The sequence below is a fragment of the Prionailurus bengalensis genome, chromosome E1 (assembly GCF_016509475.1).
Source record: "Prionailurus bengalensis isolate Pbe53 chromosome E1, Fcat_Pben_1.1_paternal_pri, whole genome shotgun sequence".
NCBI lineage: Eukaryota > Metazoa > Chordata > Mammalia > Carnivora > Felidae > Prionailurus > Prionailurus bengalensis.
Window position 1 is genome coordinate 41,225,502 of NC_057347.1, and position 16,771 is coordinate 41,242,272.

At 52.8% G+C, this 16,771-nt stretch overlaps 1 protein-coding gene across 1 annotated transcript; it reads left to right on the top strand.

Moving 5' to 3' along the window:
* Positions 1-428: 428 nt before the first annotated feature.
* Positions 429-6,405, top strand: RND2 (Rho family GTPase 2). The gene is made up of 5 exons (XM_043584595.1): positions 429-653; positions 1,139-1,226; positions 2,088-2,197; positions 2,969-3,103; positions 3,361-6,405. Exons 1-5 carry the CDS (start codon positions 552-554, stop codon positions 3,613-3,615), a joined length of 690 nt encoding a protein of 229 aa, XP_043440530.1. The 5' UTR covers positions 429-551; the 3' UTR covers positions 3,616-6,405.
* Positions 6,406-16,771: the final 10,366 nt, after the last annotated feature.

The following is a 16,771-nucleotide window of genomic DNA, read 5'->3' on the forward strand; positions in this document are numbered from 1 at the left end:
AACCAAAAAGACTCCCTCCTTCTCCTACCATCTCGCGCCCCCCCTCCTGTTCAGGAAGTGGATGGCTGCCCCCGCGCGTGTCCGCACTAGCACACCGGCGTGCACGCGTGGGCACGCAGAAGGCCCGAGCCTCGCGCGTTTGCAGCTTTCACCCTACCCCTCAGAACTTCGCTCAAACTCTGCCCCGCGCCCATCCCCAAAGCAGTCAAAAACAGTCAAGTAAGCCCGATTCGCCCTGCCCCAAACCCACAGGGGTCCCTCATATCACACCCGAGCGCTGGAACCCGGCTCCGAGCCCTGGCATTCCCCGGGCCCCGCCCGGCTCCTCTGGGCCCCGCCCCCTCCGGCTGCGCTGGCGGGAGGCGGGGCCGGAGGCGCGGCCGTCGGGCTGGGGGCGGGGCAGGGGGGGCCGCGGCCCCGGGCGGGGGCTCGGCGCGGGCCCGCGAGATGCCGGTGTCGGCGGCCCGAGCGGCTGCAGCTGCAGCGGCGGGGGAGGCGGCAGCGGGGCCCCGGAGGGGGGCTGCGCAGGGGGCCGGCGCGTAGCCGGGACTATGGAGGGGCAGAGCGGCCGCTGCAAGATCGTGGTGGTGGGGGACGCGGAGTGCGGCAAGACGGCGCTGCTGCAGGTGTTCGCCAAGGACGCCTACCCCGGGGTGAGGGACCCGCGTCTAGGGAGGAGGGCGCTGAGGCCGCGGGGGTGGGTGACTAGGGCCCTAGGGACGGACGGAAATGGGTGCCAGGGTAACCAGGGTCGAGAGAGAGGGGCTCGGAGGACCGCGGACCAAGGGAGGCGCTGGGGACTCTGGAAGGACTGCAGAGGATTGGGGTGGGAGGAACTGGGGAGCAGGGAGAGATGAATGGAGCTTCGGAGAACCAGAGGATCCAGGAGGGGACGCTAGGGGAATGTCGGGGGTCCTGGGCATTGGAGAGAGGAAGAACTCGGGGCCGAAGGGACCGGGAGAGGGTCTGGGAGCCTAGCACACATTCCGCTGAGGCAGCCGCTCCGGGGATCTCCCCTTTGCCCAACACCAGACCAACTTGTGTCCAGGGGCCGGGCTGGACGGTGTGTGGGAGTGAGGAGGGCATTTGTCTGGGATGAAGACTGGAGGATCTCATCTTGACCCATCCCTGTCTGCAGAGTTATGTCCCCACCGTGTTTGAGAACTACACCGCGAGCTTTGAGATCGACAAGCGCCGCATTGAGCTCAACATGTGGGACACTTCAGGTAGCCAAGTCCCTGGGGTCACCCTGACTTCCAAGGCCCCTACCCTCACCCATCCCTTGGCTAGACCCTTAGGCTCCAGGTATGCCCAGGCCATCCATCCAATTTTAGAAGGAAGGAAAATCAATTTCCTACTTAAAGCAAGAGAAACTGAGGTAGAGTTTGCAGAGACACATAGAAACCTTGTCCTGAGGGAGGGAGAAAGCCCGGTATCTGATCTTCTCAGCTGGATTCTGCCTACCTGGGAAAGTTGTGAGGAATGGATTTATTTTGGAACATGTTCCTTAGGAGGAAGGGCTGGGTTTAGGAAAGGCATTTAGGATTTCTTCGGGGAGTGAGGAGCTGCTTCTATAGACAGAAGTATAGAAATCTGAGCTGTCCCAAGCCTGCGCGAGAGCTCTGCCCCTGCCCCTCCCCCTCCTCCAAAAAAGGAGGAGGTTTTTATTTTTACTCAGCTCCCCCCGGGGAGGGCTGTAGAAGACGTCAGTCAAAGCTCAGAAAGCACATGCAAAATTTTGAGAATGTGGAGAGATTTTATGAGCTTCTCAAAGACTCAGAAAAGATTAAGAATGATTACTTTTAAAGAAACCCCTAGGGAAGTGGAGAGCTGTTCTCTGCCATCTAACCTCCCTCTGCCAACACCCCTCCCCCCCCCCCCCCCCCCCCCCCCCCCCCCCCCCCCCCCCCCCCCCCCCCCCCCCCCCTTGAAGAAACCCAGACTCCTTGATGGGTTCCAATACCTGCTCTCTTCCATCCTCTGCCCCTAGCGTCCCCTGGTCAGGATTGGTAAGGTCTCCCATTCCCTTCCAGGCCTCCCACCCACACAGGACCCTGTCTGTCCCCTCCTTCCCTGTCTTCTCTCAGGTTCTTCTTACTATGATAACGTCCGGCCTCTGGCCTATCCTGATTCAGATGCTGTGCTCATCTGCTTCGACATTAGCCGACCAGAAACATTGGACAGTGTCCTCAAGAAGGTGGGAGCCTGGGGAAGCAGGATGGCTACACTGAGGGGGACCAGAAACCAAGGTTCTGACACAACATGGCCTGGAGGAGGGAGTGATGCCTGGGGCATGGTCATCAGCTAGAGAGTGTGTGAAGCTCTCCTCTTTCCCCATCCTCCTCACCCATCCACCGCTCACCCCCCACCCTTTCTTCCTGGGAGTCAGTCCTCAGAGCTGGATCCAGCATCTAGGGGGAGGTAGAGGAGAACAAGGAGAACTACTCAAGGGATTCCTTATCCATCCTTCCCATCTCCTTGGGTGTGGGAGCCCCAGCTGGAGGGGATGGGAATGCTGCTCTGGGAGCTCAGAAGAGCCCTGTGGTCTCCTCTTGAGGCCTCTATTTCCAGGAGAAAAGCCCACGTTGAATGGACAGAAGTCAGCTAAAGCAGCCCTAGTTTCCAGGTGGAGGAAGGGCAGATTGGTCTGTTCCCAGGAACAAATTTGGGACAGGGGGTGGGGATGGGAAGGTTTCAGACTGCTAGACCCTTCATGGCCACTGAGGTAGAAGCAGGGCCCCTGACCCTAGAGCCCCTCCCCAGCCCTTTCCTCCCTCCCCTTCTCCTACACCGCATCCTACTTTCAGCCAAAGGCCACCATCCCTACCTCCTTGCTCACGTGGGGGTGTCCAGATGGAGGGGTGCATGGTTTCTGCATGATGCGAGGAAGGGTGTTCTCCTGGCATGGAGCAGGGTTCACCGTGTGCCTCTACCTACCCTTCCATAACCGTTTTCTTCCTCCAAATAGTGGCAAGGGGAGACTCAGGAGTTTTGTCCCAATGCCAAGGTTGTGCTGGTTGGCTGTAAACTGGACATGCGCACGGACCTGGCCACACTGAGGGAGCTGTCCAAGCAGAGGCTTATCCCCGTTACACATGAACAGGTGGGACACTTGACCTCTGACCTAGTCCCAGCCTAGACCTCTCACCTCTGCCCCTCTCTATCTCTGATTTGAAAACACCCTGCTTGGCTCATCCCTTGTACTGGCTTCTGACCTATGACCTGATCCCTTGACCTCCCAACCCCCCCCACCCCCCCCCACCCCCGCCATGCCACCCCGCACTGCCCTCAGCCTCCCTTGCCCCTTGCTGAGCTGCAGGCTAATCTCCATAACTTCCTCCATGCACTCCATCCTTCCAGGGCACCGTGTTGGCCAAGCAGGTAGGGGCTGTGTCCTATGTGGAGTGCTCCTCCCGGTCCTCTGAGCGCAGCGTCAGGGACGTCTTCCACGTGGCCACAGTGGCCTCCCTTGGCCGTGGCCATAGGCAGCTTCGTCGTACTGACTCACGCCGTGGACTGCAGAGATCCGCTCAGCTGGCAGGCCGGCCGGACCGGGGGACCGGGACCGAGAGCGAGATACACAAGGATAGAGCGAAGAGCTGCAATCTCATGTGAGGGGCTGGGGCGGGGCCGAGTGTAAGGAGCAGTGGCGAAGGGCTCAATTGTTCCCCTCTGCACCTGGTTCCTGACCTCCTGACTCTGGCAGGGACTTCAGGACAGGCCGAGTGAGGGATTCTCCTGGTCAGGAGAGCTGAAGGCAGAAGGGGCCACCATCCCCACATCCTCATCCCCCTCCTCTCCACAGGAAGCTGAGGAAGCTAGCAGGACAGGGAGCTGGGCTGGGAGCTGGGGGGCAGGGGTGGAGGAAGCTGGCATCAAGTAGTGACTTTGGTTTGAGTCTTAGTATATGAAGGGTGCCTTCCCTCCCCACCCCCAGTACCCATATCCTGGCCCTGGCTTCCTTCCCTAAGGAAAGTGTCCATTCTGTGACCTTCCCTTTTCCTCTCCTTTCCCTTCCACAGCTGTTCTCACTCATCCTAACCTCCAGGCAACATGCACTAAATTAAAAAGCAAGTTGAGTCCTTCCCCCTTCTACCCACAGTCCTAGCTCCCTCAATCCCTTCCTGCAACTGTCCCCAAATAAAGCCCATGTCCATGGAAAACAGCTGTGGCTTTAGTTTTGTTGCTTTCTAAAAACCCAATCTGTCAATCTCTAGCAGCAGGAGGGAAAGTTAGACTTCAGGAAGAACTTTCTTATCTATGCCCATAGTTAGAGCAGAGGAAAAAGCCTTGGGTCAGATTAGCAGTGTCCTTTTAGGAGCCAGAGGTGGGGGAGTGAGAGGTCTTGGGAATATTCATCTCAGTTAATGAGCCAGACAATCCTAAGGCCATTAGGGGTTTTTAAGTGGACTGATGTGCAATTCATTCCTCAGCCCAGCTGGGGCCACCTGCTTGTGTGGGAGGGGTCCTGCTGAAGTGGTCCAGGCCCCTTGCACACCATCTCCATCCCCCAGCTTGGAATCTGCTGGTGTCCTGGGAGTTGTCGGGGTAGGGAAAGTATCAAAAGCCTCCACAGCACAGAAGCTGACCCTTCTGTGCAGTGAAATTACTCAAGGAGACAATGGTTTGATTCTGGGGTCCCTTGGAGGTGAGGGCAGGGGCTCTCACCTTCTTTCCATTCTGAGCTCCTTGATGATTTTGGAGGGAACATCAGCCGTGAGTTAGGGTCACTCCCCCCCCCCCCCCAGGGGGAAAGCCAGTGGAGGGGCTGGCCAGAGCTCTTGTTGTCAGGAAAGACAGTACTGGTCTGTTTTCTTGGGAGTCTGGTTTCACATTGTCCTGTATTCCCTCCCTGGCTCTGGTCCCACTGGCCTCTTTTCGGTGACATTCTCCCCCAGGAACCATCCCTGGCCATCCCCTCCCCCCCAGCCCCAGCCAGTCCTTCCAGACACACTCTGGGAGGGGACACAAACCTTATCCTCCCATCTGCTGGGTTCCCCCCTAATTCACAGCCCATCCTTCCCTCGTTCATTCAGTAAGTATGTAGTGAATACCAACTGTGTGCCAGACACTGGCTTGGATTCTGAAAGGACCAGTTTCTGTGCTCTGGAGGCCAGCCCAATGAGAGGTATCCCAGGTGTGACAGTACCTTGTCTGCGGGAGCTCCGTACAGCTTCAGGAGCCAGTCCTCTGAGCCAGGTCCTGAGGGTTGAAGAGCAGTTTGCCAGGCAGGGAAGGGGTAGGAAAGGCACTCTGGGCGGAGAGGGTACAGCATGTGCAGACACATGGAGATGAGAAGGAATGTGGCACGGTTGGGGCTGCCATGGCGAGGAGGGCAGAAGACAAGGCTGGGAAGGTAGATCAAGGCCACTTCAGGGCCCACAAAGGAGCCAGAACTTCATTCTGGGATGTGAGGAGGCACCAGGGATTTCAAGCAGAGAATGAAGTGACCAGATTTGGTTTTGGAATGGATGCGTATCTGGATGAGGTGATGGGGGCTGGGGGATTTGGCTCTGAGATGTGTCATTTAAAACAGATTCTCCTTCCCTATGCCAGGGCCCAGTCTTGAGAGGAAAGGAAATCCCACCTACTGCTGGCTCATCAGACACCCCTTTCCCTCCCTGTCCTACAGGACCCTGTCCCAGTCCATCTCAGCTAATCTCAAGGATTCTGGGACAGCTTCATGGGTACTCGGCACCCGAACTGAGGTTAGGGGCTGACTCCAGGACCCTCCTCCAGCACCCTGAGGCGTGGATTGGGGCTGCTGGAGAGGGCTGGGGCCCAGCTAGGTGGCTCTCAGTCTGGTCCCAGAGGACTGACCCCTCCCCCACAGGGACCTGCCACACCATCAACTTGGGATTTTGGCCATGGCTTCTTTTCTCCTTTTCGGTTTGATACAAAGCAGACTCAAGCCTATAGCCACCAATGCGCAGAGTGTTTGGGCCTCTCTCTTCTCCCAAATGCCCTCTCCTGCCATGCTCAGGGAATGCAAATGCATTTCAATATCCGCCTAAAGCAAACATAATTAGGAAAATAAATCATTGGGGGGAACCCCCAAAGTTTAATACACTTCCAATACCGCCGGGAACAGATTGTGGTCTCCTCTGTAGGTCTGAGTTGCCAGACGTTTTATTTCCTGGGAGGAGGCTGTACCACTGGGCTGAGGAGCCTGTACCACTGGGCTGAGGAGCCCAATGGGTGGGAGAAGGGAATGGGGCTGTTTCTAGATCCTCAAAGGCCCCTGAAAGCTGGAGGGAGGGAACTTTACCCCCACCCCCACCCCAGATGCAGGAGTCAGACCCAGCTTCCTCCTCTGCAGCTGTTTCCCCCACAAATTAGAAACCCGTTTGGGAAACAATGTAGCCTCGTTAATCATTTAATGAAATAAACAACTAATCACGCTGAGATGCTGCCAGTGTTTCTTAACCTCGCAATCAGCCTGCTCTGGAGGGAGGAGGGAGGAGGGAGAAGGAAGGGGTGGGGGGTAGGGGCAGGGACTGGGTCTAACCCCTGAAATGCTTCAGCTGACTGAGGGTCCTCCCTCTGGGACTCCGGCCTTCCCAGAAGGGACAGTCCCGAAAAGAACTTGAGATTTGGAGGCAGAGGGCCTGGGTCTCAGCTCTGCCACTTCTTCCCTGGGGAGCCTTTGGTGAGGTTCTCCACCTGTCTGACCTCAGTTTGCACACCTGGAAAAGAGCCGATCACCGCATCTGTCTCATTGTGTTGAGGAAGATTCGGAGAGGAGAACGGATGCAGAAAAGCTGTTCGACCCTTTATAAGTGAACCTTTATTCCTTACAGCTTAGACATCCAGGCCTGACTGCTTCTGATCCGGGCCCAAGGGAATCAGGAAAGGCCTCTTGAAGGGGGTTTCTTATGCTCTGGATTCAAAGGCTGGAGGAAGGCCAAAAGACAGGAAGGGGGAGGTCTCGGTAGATGCTCCCACATCTACCCTGAGGGCAAGAGAGAGCTTTAATGACTCCAAAGGCTGAAGTCCTTTGGCCCCCATTTTTCTGAACTCCCCCATAAACTGAAGTCTCTGGGTGAGAACCCCACGTTGCCATGGTGACCTCACCCCAGATACACTCAGACTGAGTGTACATTGCAGGCTAAGGGAGGTTGGGGGAAAAGGGTCATGTCCCTGAGGTTCCCAGGGGACACCAGGACCCTGGCTGGCAATCCTGGTACAGCTGTCTCCACCTACTCCACACTTGGCTCCCCAAGAAAGGGGTTCAGCTCTTCTGCACTATTCCCCACTTCCCTCTCTGCCAACAAAAGAGTTCCTTCTACACAGTGCAGCCCTTCTCCCCGCTTCCCCCCCTCCAGCTGAGTTCCCAGGTCTGCCTCCATCTCTAGTAAATCCCCCACTCCCTCTCCTCGTGGGTGGGGGTGAGGGTCAGAGGGAGGACTGCCTCCAGGTCCAGGCGGGTGTGGTGATTCCCAAGCAGCTACCCACCCCAGCAGCCGAAGAAACAAGGGGCACGTACATAAGTGCTCCTCCCCCCAAGAAAATGCTTCTGCTGTTGACTCCTAAATAACAGATGTCTGTCTGCATATTAATGAGATTGGACGAATAATTGGTGAGTTTTTCATTCAGTGTCAGAATGAACCCGGAGGCCTTATGTTCATGCACACAGACACCCACTCACCCCCCGACTCTCCCCTTCCCCCAGAGCACAATGAGACAGACGCAGATGCTGGCAAGTTTGACCCACAAAGGGGAGGGACAAACAGGGAACTGGGAGGGGGTGTCAGCAGGAGGGAGACCTCCAGGGTCTGGCTAGGTTTGTGGGTTTTCTCCCTCTTGATCTGCTGCCTCCCCAGACCCCCAGGGGCCTAAACTTGCATTTGTGAGACTTCACCACCATGCAGAAGGGGCGCAGAGGAAGGTGGGAGCCAGAAGGTAGAGATGGTTGTGGGGAAAGGCAGGTGCAGCCTAGGGGGAGCAAAAAAGCAGTGGCCTCTTTCAGAGAGGTTGTGCCTCTCATGAGCCCAGAATCAGTGGGCCCTGTACCCCGCTTTAGCCCCTATGCCACGGTGTGGGGTGGAAGAACCGGGATATGGGAGTTAGACAGCTACCATCTGTCAGCTGGGTGTTCCCAACCTCTCCGAGCCTCTCTTACTCTGTCTCTAAGAATATCTACCTTGCAAGATTGAACAGATGAAATAAGATAAACTATGTCAAGTGTCTGTCATAGTGCCTGGCTTACAATAGGCCCAACACAGGGCACCCGGGTGGCTCAGTAGATTGAATGTCTGATTCTTGATTTCAGCTCAGGTCATGATCCCAGGTTGTGGGATTGAGTCCCGTGTCAGGCTCCGTGCTGAGTGTAGAGCCTGCTTGAGATTCTCTCTCTCACTGCCTCTGCCCCTCTCCCCCACTCGTGCTCTCTCTCTCTTAAACAAAACAAAACAAAACAAAAAGGCCCAACACATATCAGTTCTCCCCCCACCTATCTCCCAAACACAGACACACCAAGGCGGTTTCAAAATTGCTGCCTCTAATGCCAGACCCACCCTTGTTAGGGCAAGGGTTAATTAGAAGTTTAGTCATTATCCTGGCTGCCTGGAAATCGGAAGGAAAAGATAGGGGGAAGGAACGAGATGAAATAGACACAGGAGAGAAACTGAGGGAAACCAAGGCCTGGACCAGGAGGAAAGAGACTGCAGCGACACAGAACCACAGGCCAGGAATGGAGAAGGTATTGCAGACAGGTGGAGTGAACCCTGAAATGAGAGGCTGGAATTTAGATCGTACATTTCAAACCCCCCAGTTCTGCCTGGAACTCGACCTCAGAAGTCTCATCCCCTCTTACTGCTTCAGTCTCCTCATCTGTAAGATGAGGGAGTTGCCTTGTTTTCTAAGGTCCCTGCTCAATGTGTAAGAACATGAGATTCCCAGAGACCTGAGGGAGCAGGGGAGGGGAGGCGGCTACCTCCACACCTACCCCCTTCTCTACAGCCCATCAGTCACTCTTGCTCTGTCTCCTCTCTCCCTGGGTAAATGGATCTGCTGCACCAGCAAACAACTGTCCATTGTGTCCTAATGAGGGACGAGCAGGGAAAAGCAATCACTTATGATGCAAATGAGCGGCGGCTGCAGCCTCCCGGCTTTCACTGAGCGCCTCTCTTCTGCCCAGACCCCTGCGCTGCCCCAGTTGGACCTTTCTCCCCAGCCCCAGTTTCCATCTGGTCCTGGAGAAGGAGGGGGAGGCCCAGACTGGCCTTCCCATTGTGCTCACCGCCACTCCCTGCAAGGAGCTTCAACCCTCACAGCGGCCAGGCTTCTCTCCCCACCCCAAAGAGCATCTAGCACGGCTCAGTTTGTGTTAACTGGGGTGAGATTCATAGGACATACAATGAACCATTTGAAGGTGTACAGTTCCATGGTATTTAGTGCACTCACAAGGTTGCACAGCACTGCCTCTCAGGGCTCGGGGGTCACGCCCCTCTGCCTGGCGCTGCGCCCCTAGCCTCCAGCGACACAGGAAAGCTGTTGAGAAGTCAGCAGAGTCTAGGAGGAATAGAGGCTGGTGCTGGGCTAAAGGCTGGGAAAAGCCCAGAGCCGGCCTGGGAGTGAAGGGGACAAGCCCTGGGCTTTAGGATGGAGCCAGCAGAGAAGATTGAGATTTTGGTGGTGATAGGTAAGATCATCACCGCTTTCCCCAGCACAGCCCTACAGCCTTATCTTTAGGAAATGGTCTCTTGAATTTTTTTTTTTTTCTTCTTCTTCTTAATTCCTCCAGCATCTGGTTAGGAACCGGAGGAGGTCCAGCACAGATCCTGGTTTCCATGGCTTTCATAGCCCCCGTGGGCTTGGGAATGATCCCACAGCAGGTTTCTTACCTCGGCAGCTACACAGGGGCCCTGAGACAGCCCCCAGGGACTCTCTGCCACTAAGAGAGGCCACCCCTCCACAGGCTCCAGGGACAGGCTTCACCAAGGAAAGATTTTCTACTTATCTGGCATTTGGTTTATCGCACAGACCTATAGCCTAACAGCTGGAAAGATTCCCATAAGTTGTAGTTTGAGTTTCCCTTGCTAATATGCACTACATTTTAGCTTAATGTCGTTTTCAAGAGAAGATGGCAAACATCTGCCTACCTGTGTGTCTGTGTTACCTTCAGCTTCACTCTCCCCCTACCCCCCACCCGCTGCTTCCCTAATCTAGGACATGTGGTAATGTTTTTAAAAAACAAAACAAAACTCTTCTGGAATCAACCAGTGCCAACTGCTGCAGCATTGCAGAGAAAAAAAAACCTTTACAGGGTCACAAACTTTCTTTCATCTTCTCTGGCCCTTGTCCCCACTCAACAGAAGTCCACACTTCCTTTCTCCCAGACAAACACAGCCCAGACAACATAATGAGGGCATTTTCGTCTGTGTTCTAATGAATAGGGAGTCCCAGGCTAGTAAGTTTCAGCTCTGCCACCAACTCACTGGGTGACCTTTGACAAGGACCTCAGTTTTATCACCTATAAAGTGGGAATAACAATTTTTGTCCTAGCCGTCTCCCGGGGAACTAGTGAGGAGGAAGAAATACTAGTTGTGCCAGTGCTTTGAAGTCGAAAAGAGATTATCATGAACATCATAATTACTTCTCCAGGGATGGCGGCAGCAGTTTGTGTCTGGAGCATCCAGCCTGGAGGAGGCTTTGCTGGAGGACACATGGAGAGGGGAAACTGATGTCCTCCGTCTGTGTGGGTGTTGGCTTGATTAATCACAAAGGAGTAGGCTTCATGGCAGGCAAAAGAGAATCAAGGAGGGAATCCATAGGTGTGGGCTGAGACGAGGAAGTAATTCTCGGACACTTAGATCTCTTACAGCTTTTGGAGTAAATTGGGGTGCTGGCAAAGTGGTTGGGAAGGACTGAAGGAATTCGCACTCCCAGTGGCAGAATGTGACTAGTTTTCCAGGGACTCAAGTGGGGGGGGGGGCAGTGGGGGACCAGCAGTTGGATAAGACCTTCACTCTATGGATCCCTTCATTCATCCGCTAATTCGTTCATTCAGCATATACTTTTTGGGTGCCTAACAAGTATCTGCCACATACTGGGGGCTGGGTTCCAAATAAAGATAAAGTGATACTAATCTTCTAAGGACCTTCTAGTCAAATGGACAAAATAGAATATACACACAAATAACTTACTGATGGAAGAAAGTGTCATAAATAAACTTCTGAGGTATTCTGTAGGAGGAGAGATTCTGGGCTGGAAGGCTGGTGAAGGTTCTGTGGAAAAGCTGGGATGGACAGGATTGGGCCTGTGGAGATGGAAGAACAGAACTCACCGAGGTCAAGTTACAATGTGGGTGGAACCTGTGGGTCCCCATGTTTGGTGGCCAGGGTGCCTGAGAGGGAGCAGCAGGTGAGGTTCTGGAGAGGTTGGCTTTCAGCTTGGGGTGGATGGTGTAGGAAGACCACATGGGTCAGGGAAATGTATCCTCAGAAGACTTTCCCAACTCCTCTTTGTGGATCGTGTGCTCCTTTCCCCTAGTCCTAGTTCTGCCGGCTGGGGGGGTTCTTATCCAGGCCTTCTGCAATCTCCTGGCTTCTTTTTCATCAGGCCAAATCCTACCCAAGCTCCAGGGGTCAGCTTGAGATGCTTCAACCGGAGGTCCTGCCACACAGCCCCCAGGGGGCTTCTGAACCAGAAGGCCAATTCTGCAAGGGTTTTCTGTGGCTTTCTTGCCTCACCCATTGAATAGTAAGCAATATGAAGGCCGGAAATGGATCTCTTCTCCCCTCCCTTCCACAACCACACATATAGAAGCTATCACAGAACTGGGCTCATAGTCTCCCCTCAATCATTAACCTTATTGTCACTCACCAACTCCTAAGCCTGGTTCCCTGCACCGTTTAGCCTCACACAAATCTATGTCTGCATCAAGGCTTTGCCACCTCCTTTTGTTGTGTGACCCCGGGGCAAGTTGCGTGACCTCTCAAAGTGTCATTTTCCTCATTTGTATGTTGGAAATAGCGCATGGCACTTCGTAGGAATGTGGCAAATGGTAGTCATTAATGATTATTATTGCCGTTGCCCCCAAGACCTGGCAAGATCAGATGGTCCCCAGAAGCCAGGGCTGGGTTTCCATTTTTCTTCCCTTTCAATTTAATCATCTTCTCCCATCTGCCTCCTTCTGCTTTGTCCTCTTTGGGTCTTTCCTATCCCCCTTGACGGGTCTTGCCTGCTTTCTCCCTCCAGGCCAGCTGTCTCTTCTCCCCTCCGAGAGCGAGAGCACACTGGTGGCTGGCTCTCACTAGGTAAGGGTTGTCTGTTCACCTTGCTCTCCATCAGTCAATAAAGATAAATTACAAAATCATTTGTTTTATTTGTTCTTGTTACCTTGAGGGCTGTCTGAAATTGCCTTTCTTTAGAAAGCCCCATTTGCATATCTCCACACTGGAGTCAAAGGCTGCAGCTGTGGTTTCACTGCAATTTAAATATTAATAAAATCTCTAGCTGTTTTTTTTAAAGCAGTCTGGCCCTTCTGCTCCTAGGCTGCTAATATAATTTAATCTTTGTCCTTTGCTTTGTATTTATTTAAAGGGCCATTTTGGAGTCAACTGAAGCCAGCTGCTGCAACCTTGTAGTTAAGAACCACTAACTAGCCCATAAACCTTCGTTTTCCTTAAGAGGTACGAGAGCTACCTCTCCCGGAGACAAAATAGACCTCAGGTGACATTTTATACCAATCGGCAGCCCCTTACACTAAGCCAGTGGTTCTCAAACATGAGCTTCCTTCGGATCGGATTGGCTGGGCCCCACTCCCCAGTTTCTGATTCAGTATGTTGGGAATAAGGCCCTGGAATCTGCATAGCTAACAAATTCCTAGTTGTGGTGTTACTCCCCACCCTCCTTCCCCATCAGGGGATCATGGTTTGAGAATCCCTGCACTGAGCTGCTGGTGAAACTGCCTTATCATTCTGGGTCCCTGAAACAAGATCTCCAAAGTTCATCTGTGCCAGTCCTCGTAACTTGTGGGGAGACTTTCCAGTTGTCCGTTCCTTCCAGACCCTCCAACCATTGCTTAGGTTTTCCTGATCATTCAGACTCATTTCAGGATCAGCACCCTCTGCATCTCCCCAGGGCTGCTCTCTACAGGGGCTGGCTGTCTCCAGTTCTCCTTAATTTTCTATTTGCCCAGATTCACTTCTCTAATTTTCCCCTTGTTACGGGCAGATTTACAGGCTGTGTGAGGGAGCCAAACCAAGCATCACTGAAGTACGGTGGTAACAGGGCCTCTGGCTCAGCCATTCCACAGACTTTGACAAGCAAGCTCCCTCTGTCTCTGGCTAGCAAGCCCTCCTCTTGGGTTTCTGTGGGTAGATCTGTAGCTCCCCTCACGCTGCCCTTCTTCCTGTGCCGCCTGCCTCTGGGGCCCTGCTTATCTGCTCTTCACAGCCTTCACAGGAGACATTCTGGGCAGCTTGGCTCCTTCCGCTCCAACCATCCCAACACTGATTCCTTTCTTTTTCTTCTGCATGTTTTTGAGTCGATACTTTGTTGATGATTCGGGTTGCATTTTTTTTGGGGGGGGGGATAATCTATGGAGCTCTTCTTTAGGTCCCCTCCCTGCACCTGCATGATAATCCCTCCTCTTCTCCTGCCTTTCCAGCTCCTTTGCAGAAGTTCATTTCTGAGATGAGATAACAGCAACACAGGAACTAGTTCCCCAAATGCTTCTGTGCCCAGAGAGGGTTAAATTGTGGGATGGAGAAGGGAGAGGCCATCTTAAAGCCAGAGGTCAAAGGAGCAAGTAGATTTGCTCCATCATCAGATAAGTTTTTTTTTTTAACTTTAATGTTTATTCATTTTTGAGAGAGAAAGACAGAGTGCGAGTGGGGAAGGGGCAGAGAGAGAGAGGGAGACACAGAATCCAAAGCAGGCTCCAAGCTCTGACCTGTCAGCACAGAGCCTGATGTGAGGCTCGAACTCGTGAACCATGAGATCATGAGCCTAAGCGGGACGCTTAACTAAGCCACCCAGGTGGCCACACAGATAAGACTCTTAAACCCAGCTAGGCATCATGAGGCCAGGGCCAGAAGCTGACTTCTGGAAAAGGTTACGCAGAGCTGAAAAACCGGATGGATGGGTGTGTGTGTGGATATCTGTTAGGAGACCTCGAGAGATCATTACAGAAAACTTTGAATGTGTCTCAGTCATCCCTGCTTTTTCTCAAGATTCCTGGGAAGGCATACTATATTACATGGATGCGCTTTTCTACCAACCTGTCAGTGACTGGACACCCCCAGGGTGTCACTGGAAATGAGACATCCCTGACTAAAGACTGGGCCAGTAGCACTTGCTTCCCACCTGCCCTTAGGTTATCTAGACCCAGGGACTCCCTGGTGGGCTGCCATGAGCCCTGGAGAGGTGGTGCCATACGTGAGACTGGACTGGAAGTTTTTTTGTTTTTGTTTTTGTTTTTTTGGGCTTTTTGATTTGATTTGATTTGATTTATTTTGATTTTTTAAAAGAAAATTTTTTTTAATGTTTATTCATTTTCGAGAGAGAGACAGAGAGAGAGCAGGGGAGCAGCAGAGAGAGAGGGAGACACAAAATCTGAAGCAGGCTCCAGGCTCTGAGCTGTCAGCACAGAGCCTGACGCGGGGCTCGGACCCACGAACTGTGAGATCATGACCTGAGCTAAAAGTCAGACGCTTAACCAACTGAGCCACCCAGGAGTCCCATTTTATGATTTTATTTTTAAGTAATCTCCACACCCAATGTGGAGCTCAAACTCACAACCCAGAGATCAAGAGTCGAATGCTTCACCGACTGAGCCAGCCAGGCGCCCCTGAACTGGAAGGTTTTAGTCACTGAAAGATAAGCAGTCATAAGACACAGGATGGATGGAGGTGGAAACAGGTAGCCATGAGCCAATCCTGTCAGTCCCTTTGCCGAGGGCTGCTTTCCCAGGGAGAGCTGCCACTGGGAAGCAGGAACATTCTATTGCGTCCCACCGTGGCCCCAAAGAGAGTCTACAGAGTGCTAATTCCTCTCACAAACCCCTCTTCTCCCCAAATTCCCTTGAGGCTTGAGCCAGTGCCTCTGACCCAGGACAGCGACTGATGTGGGTGGGCAGGGTTCAGATTCCCAGGTCGTCACTTACTAGCTGTGCAAACTCTGAGCAAAATCTTCTATTTCCCATTGTCATTCTTCAAGTGAGGTGACAAATGCTCACTTCCTAGGGCTGTGATGAAGACTCCATGAGATAAACATGTCATAATGCCAGTTTGTTCCATTTTCTTCACTCTCCCCTCACCCACACACCCTGTTTACAAATGTGGCAGTGCTGAATCATGTGAGGATTTAATTCTCTTTGCCTCAAAGAGGATCCTACTCTCTGAACATGTGAAGACCAAAAAATGATGATACAGACTCTTATCTGTGGATTAAGTATGTTAAATAGGAGTGGTTGTCGGGAATCTCAAGATACCCTCCCCAGATTCTTGTCCCCTGGTTATTCAATCAAACACTAATCTAGGTCCTGAGGTGAAGGGGCTCTGCAGCTGTGATTAAGGTTATGGACCTTAAGATATGGAGATCACCCTGGATTACCTAGTGGGCATGATCTAATCACCTGAGCCCTTAAAAACAGAAATTTCTCAGGGTGCCTGGGTGGCTCAGTCAGTTAAGCATCCAACTCGATTTTGGCTCAGGTCATGATCTCATGGTTCATGGGATTGAGCCCTGCATCGGGCTCTGTGCTGGCAGCGTGGAGCCTGCTTGGGCTTTTCTCTCTCCCATTCTCTCTGCCCCTCCCCTGCTTGTACTCTTTCTCTCTTAAAATTAATACACATTAAGAAAAAAACCCAGAGGGGTGCCTGGGTGGTTCAGTCAGTTAAGTGTCCGACTTCGGCTCAGGTCATGATCTCACGGCTCATGGATTCAAGCCCTGAGTTGGTCTCTGTGCTGACAGCTCAGAGCCTGGAGCCTGCTTCGGATTCTGTGTCTCCCTCTCTCTCTGCCCCTCCTCCACTCGCTCTCTGTCTCTGTCTCTCTCTCTCAAAAATAGATAAACATTAAAAATTCTCTGGCAGGAGTTAGATCTGGCAGTCAGAGAGATGAGGAAGGGGAAGTCAGAGAGACTCCAAACATAAGAAAGCTTTGACCATGGTTGCTGGCTTTGAAGATGGAGGTAGGGGCTGATGAGCCTAGGAATGTGGAAGAAGCTAAGGATGACCTCTGGTCAACAGCCAGTCATTAAACAGGGATCTTAGTCCCACAACTGCAAGGAACATTCTGGCCAACAACATGAAATGAGCTTGGAAGCTGATTCATCCCCAGAGCCTCTAGAAAGGAACACGGCCTTGTTGCCTTGATTTTGGTCTTGTGAAACTAATCCGTTGAGCCAACTAGGCTTTCTGACGTACAGAACTGTGAGACAGGGGCGCCTGGGTGGCTCAGTCGGTTAAGCGTCTGACTTCGGCTCAGGTCATGATCTCACAGTTTGTGAGTTCGAGCCCCGCGTCAGGCTCTGTGCTGACAGCTCGGAGCCTGGAGCCTGCTTAGATTCTGTGTCTCCCTCTCTCTCTGACCCTCCCCCCCGTTCATGCTCTCTGTCTCAAAAATAAATAAAAATTAAAAAAAAAAAAAAAAGAACTGTGAGACAATAAATGGCTCTTATTTTAAGCCACTAGATTTGTGACAATTTGCAATGGCAGAAATAGAAAATATGATAGGTACCAAAGCCCCCTTGATAACGCTAGGAGTTGGTACTAGGGTCTGAGCAAATCTGTAGCTGTAAGCTTCAAGAAGTCATGCTTGG

Excerpts from the sequence above, each read along its gene's own strand:
- RND2 (XM_043584595.1), top strand. The coding sequence starts at position 552 with ATGGAGGGGCAGAGCGGCCGCTGCAAGATCGTGGTGGTGGGGGACGCG. Across the intron at positions 1,227-2,087 it reads CAACATGTGGGACACTTCAG|GTTCTTCTTACTATGATAAC; the intron begins GTAGCCAAGTCC and ends GTCTTCTCTCAG. Across the intron at positions 2,198-2,968 it reads TGGACAGTGTCCTCAAGAAG|TGGCAAGGGGAGACTCAGGA; the intron begins GTGGGAGCCTGG and ends TCCTCCAAATAG.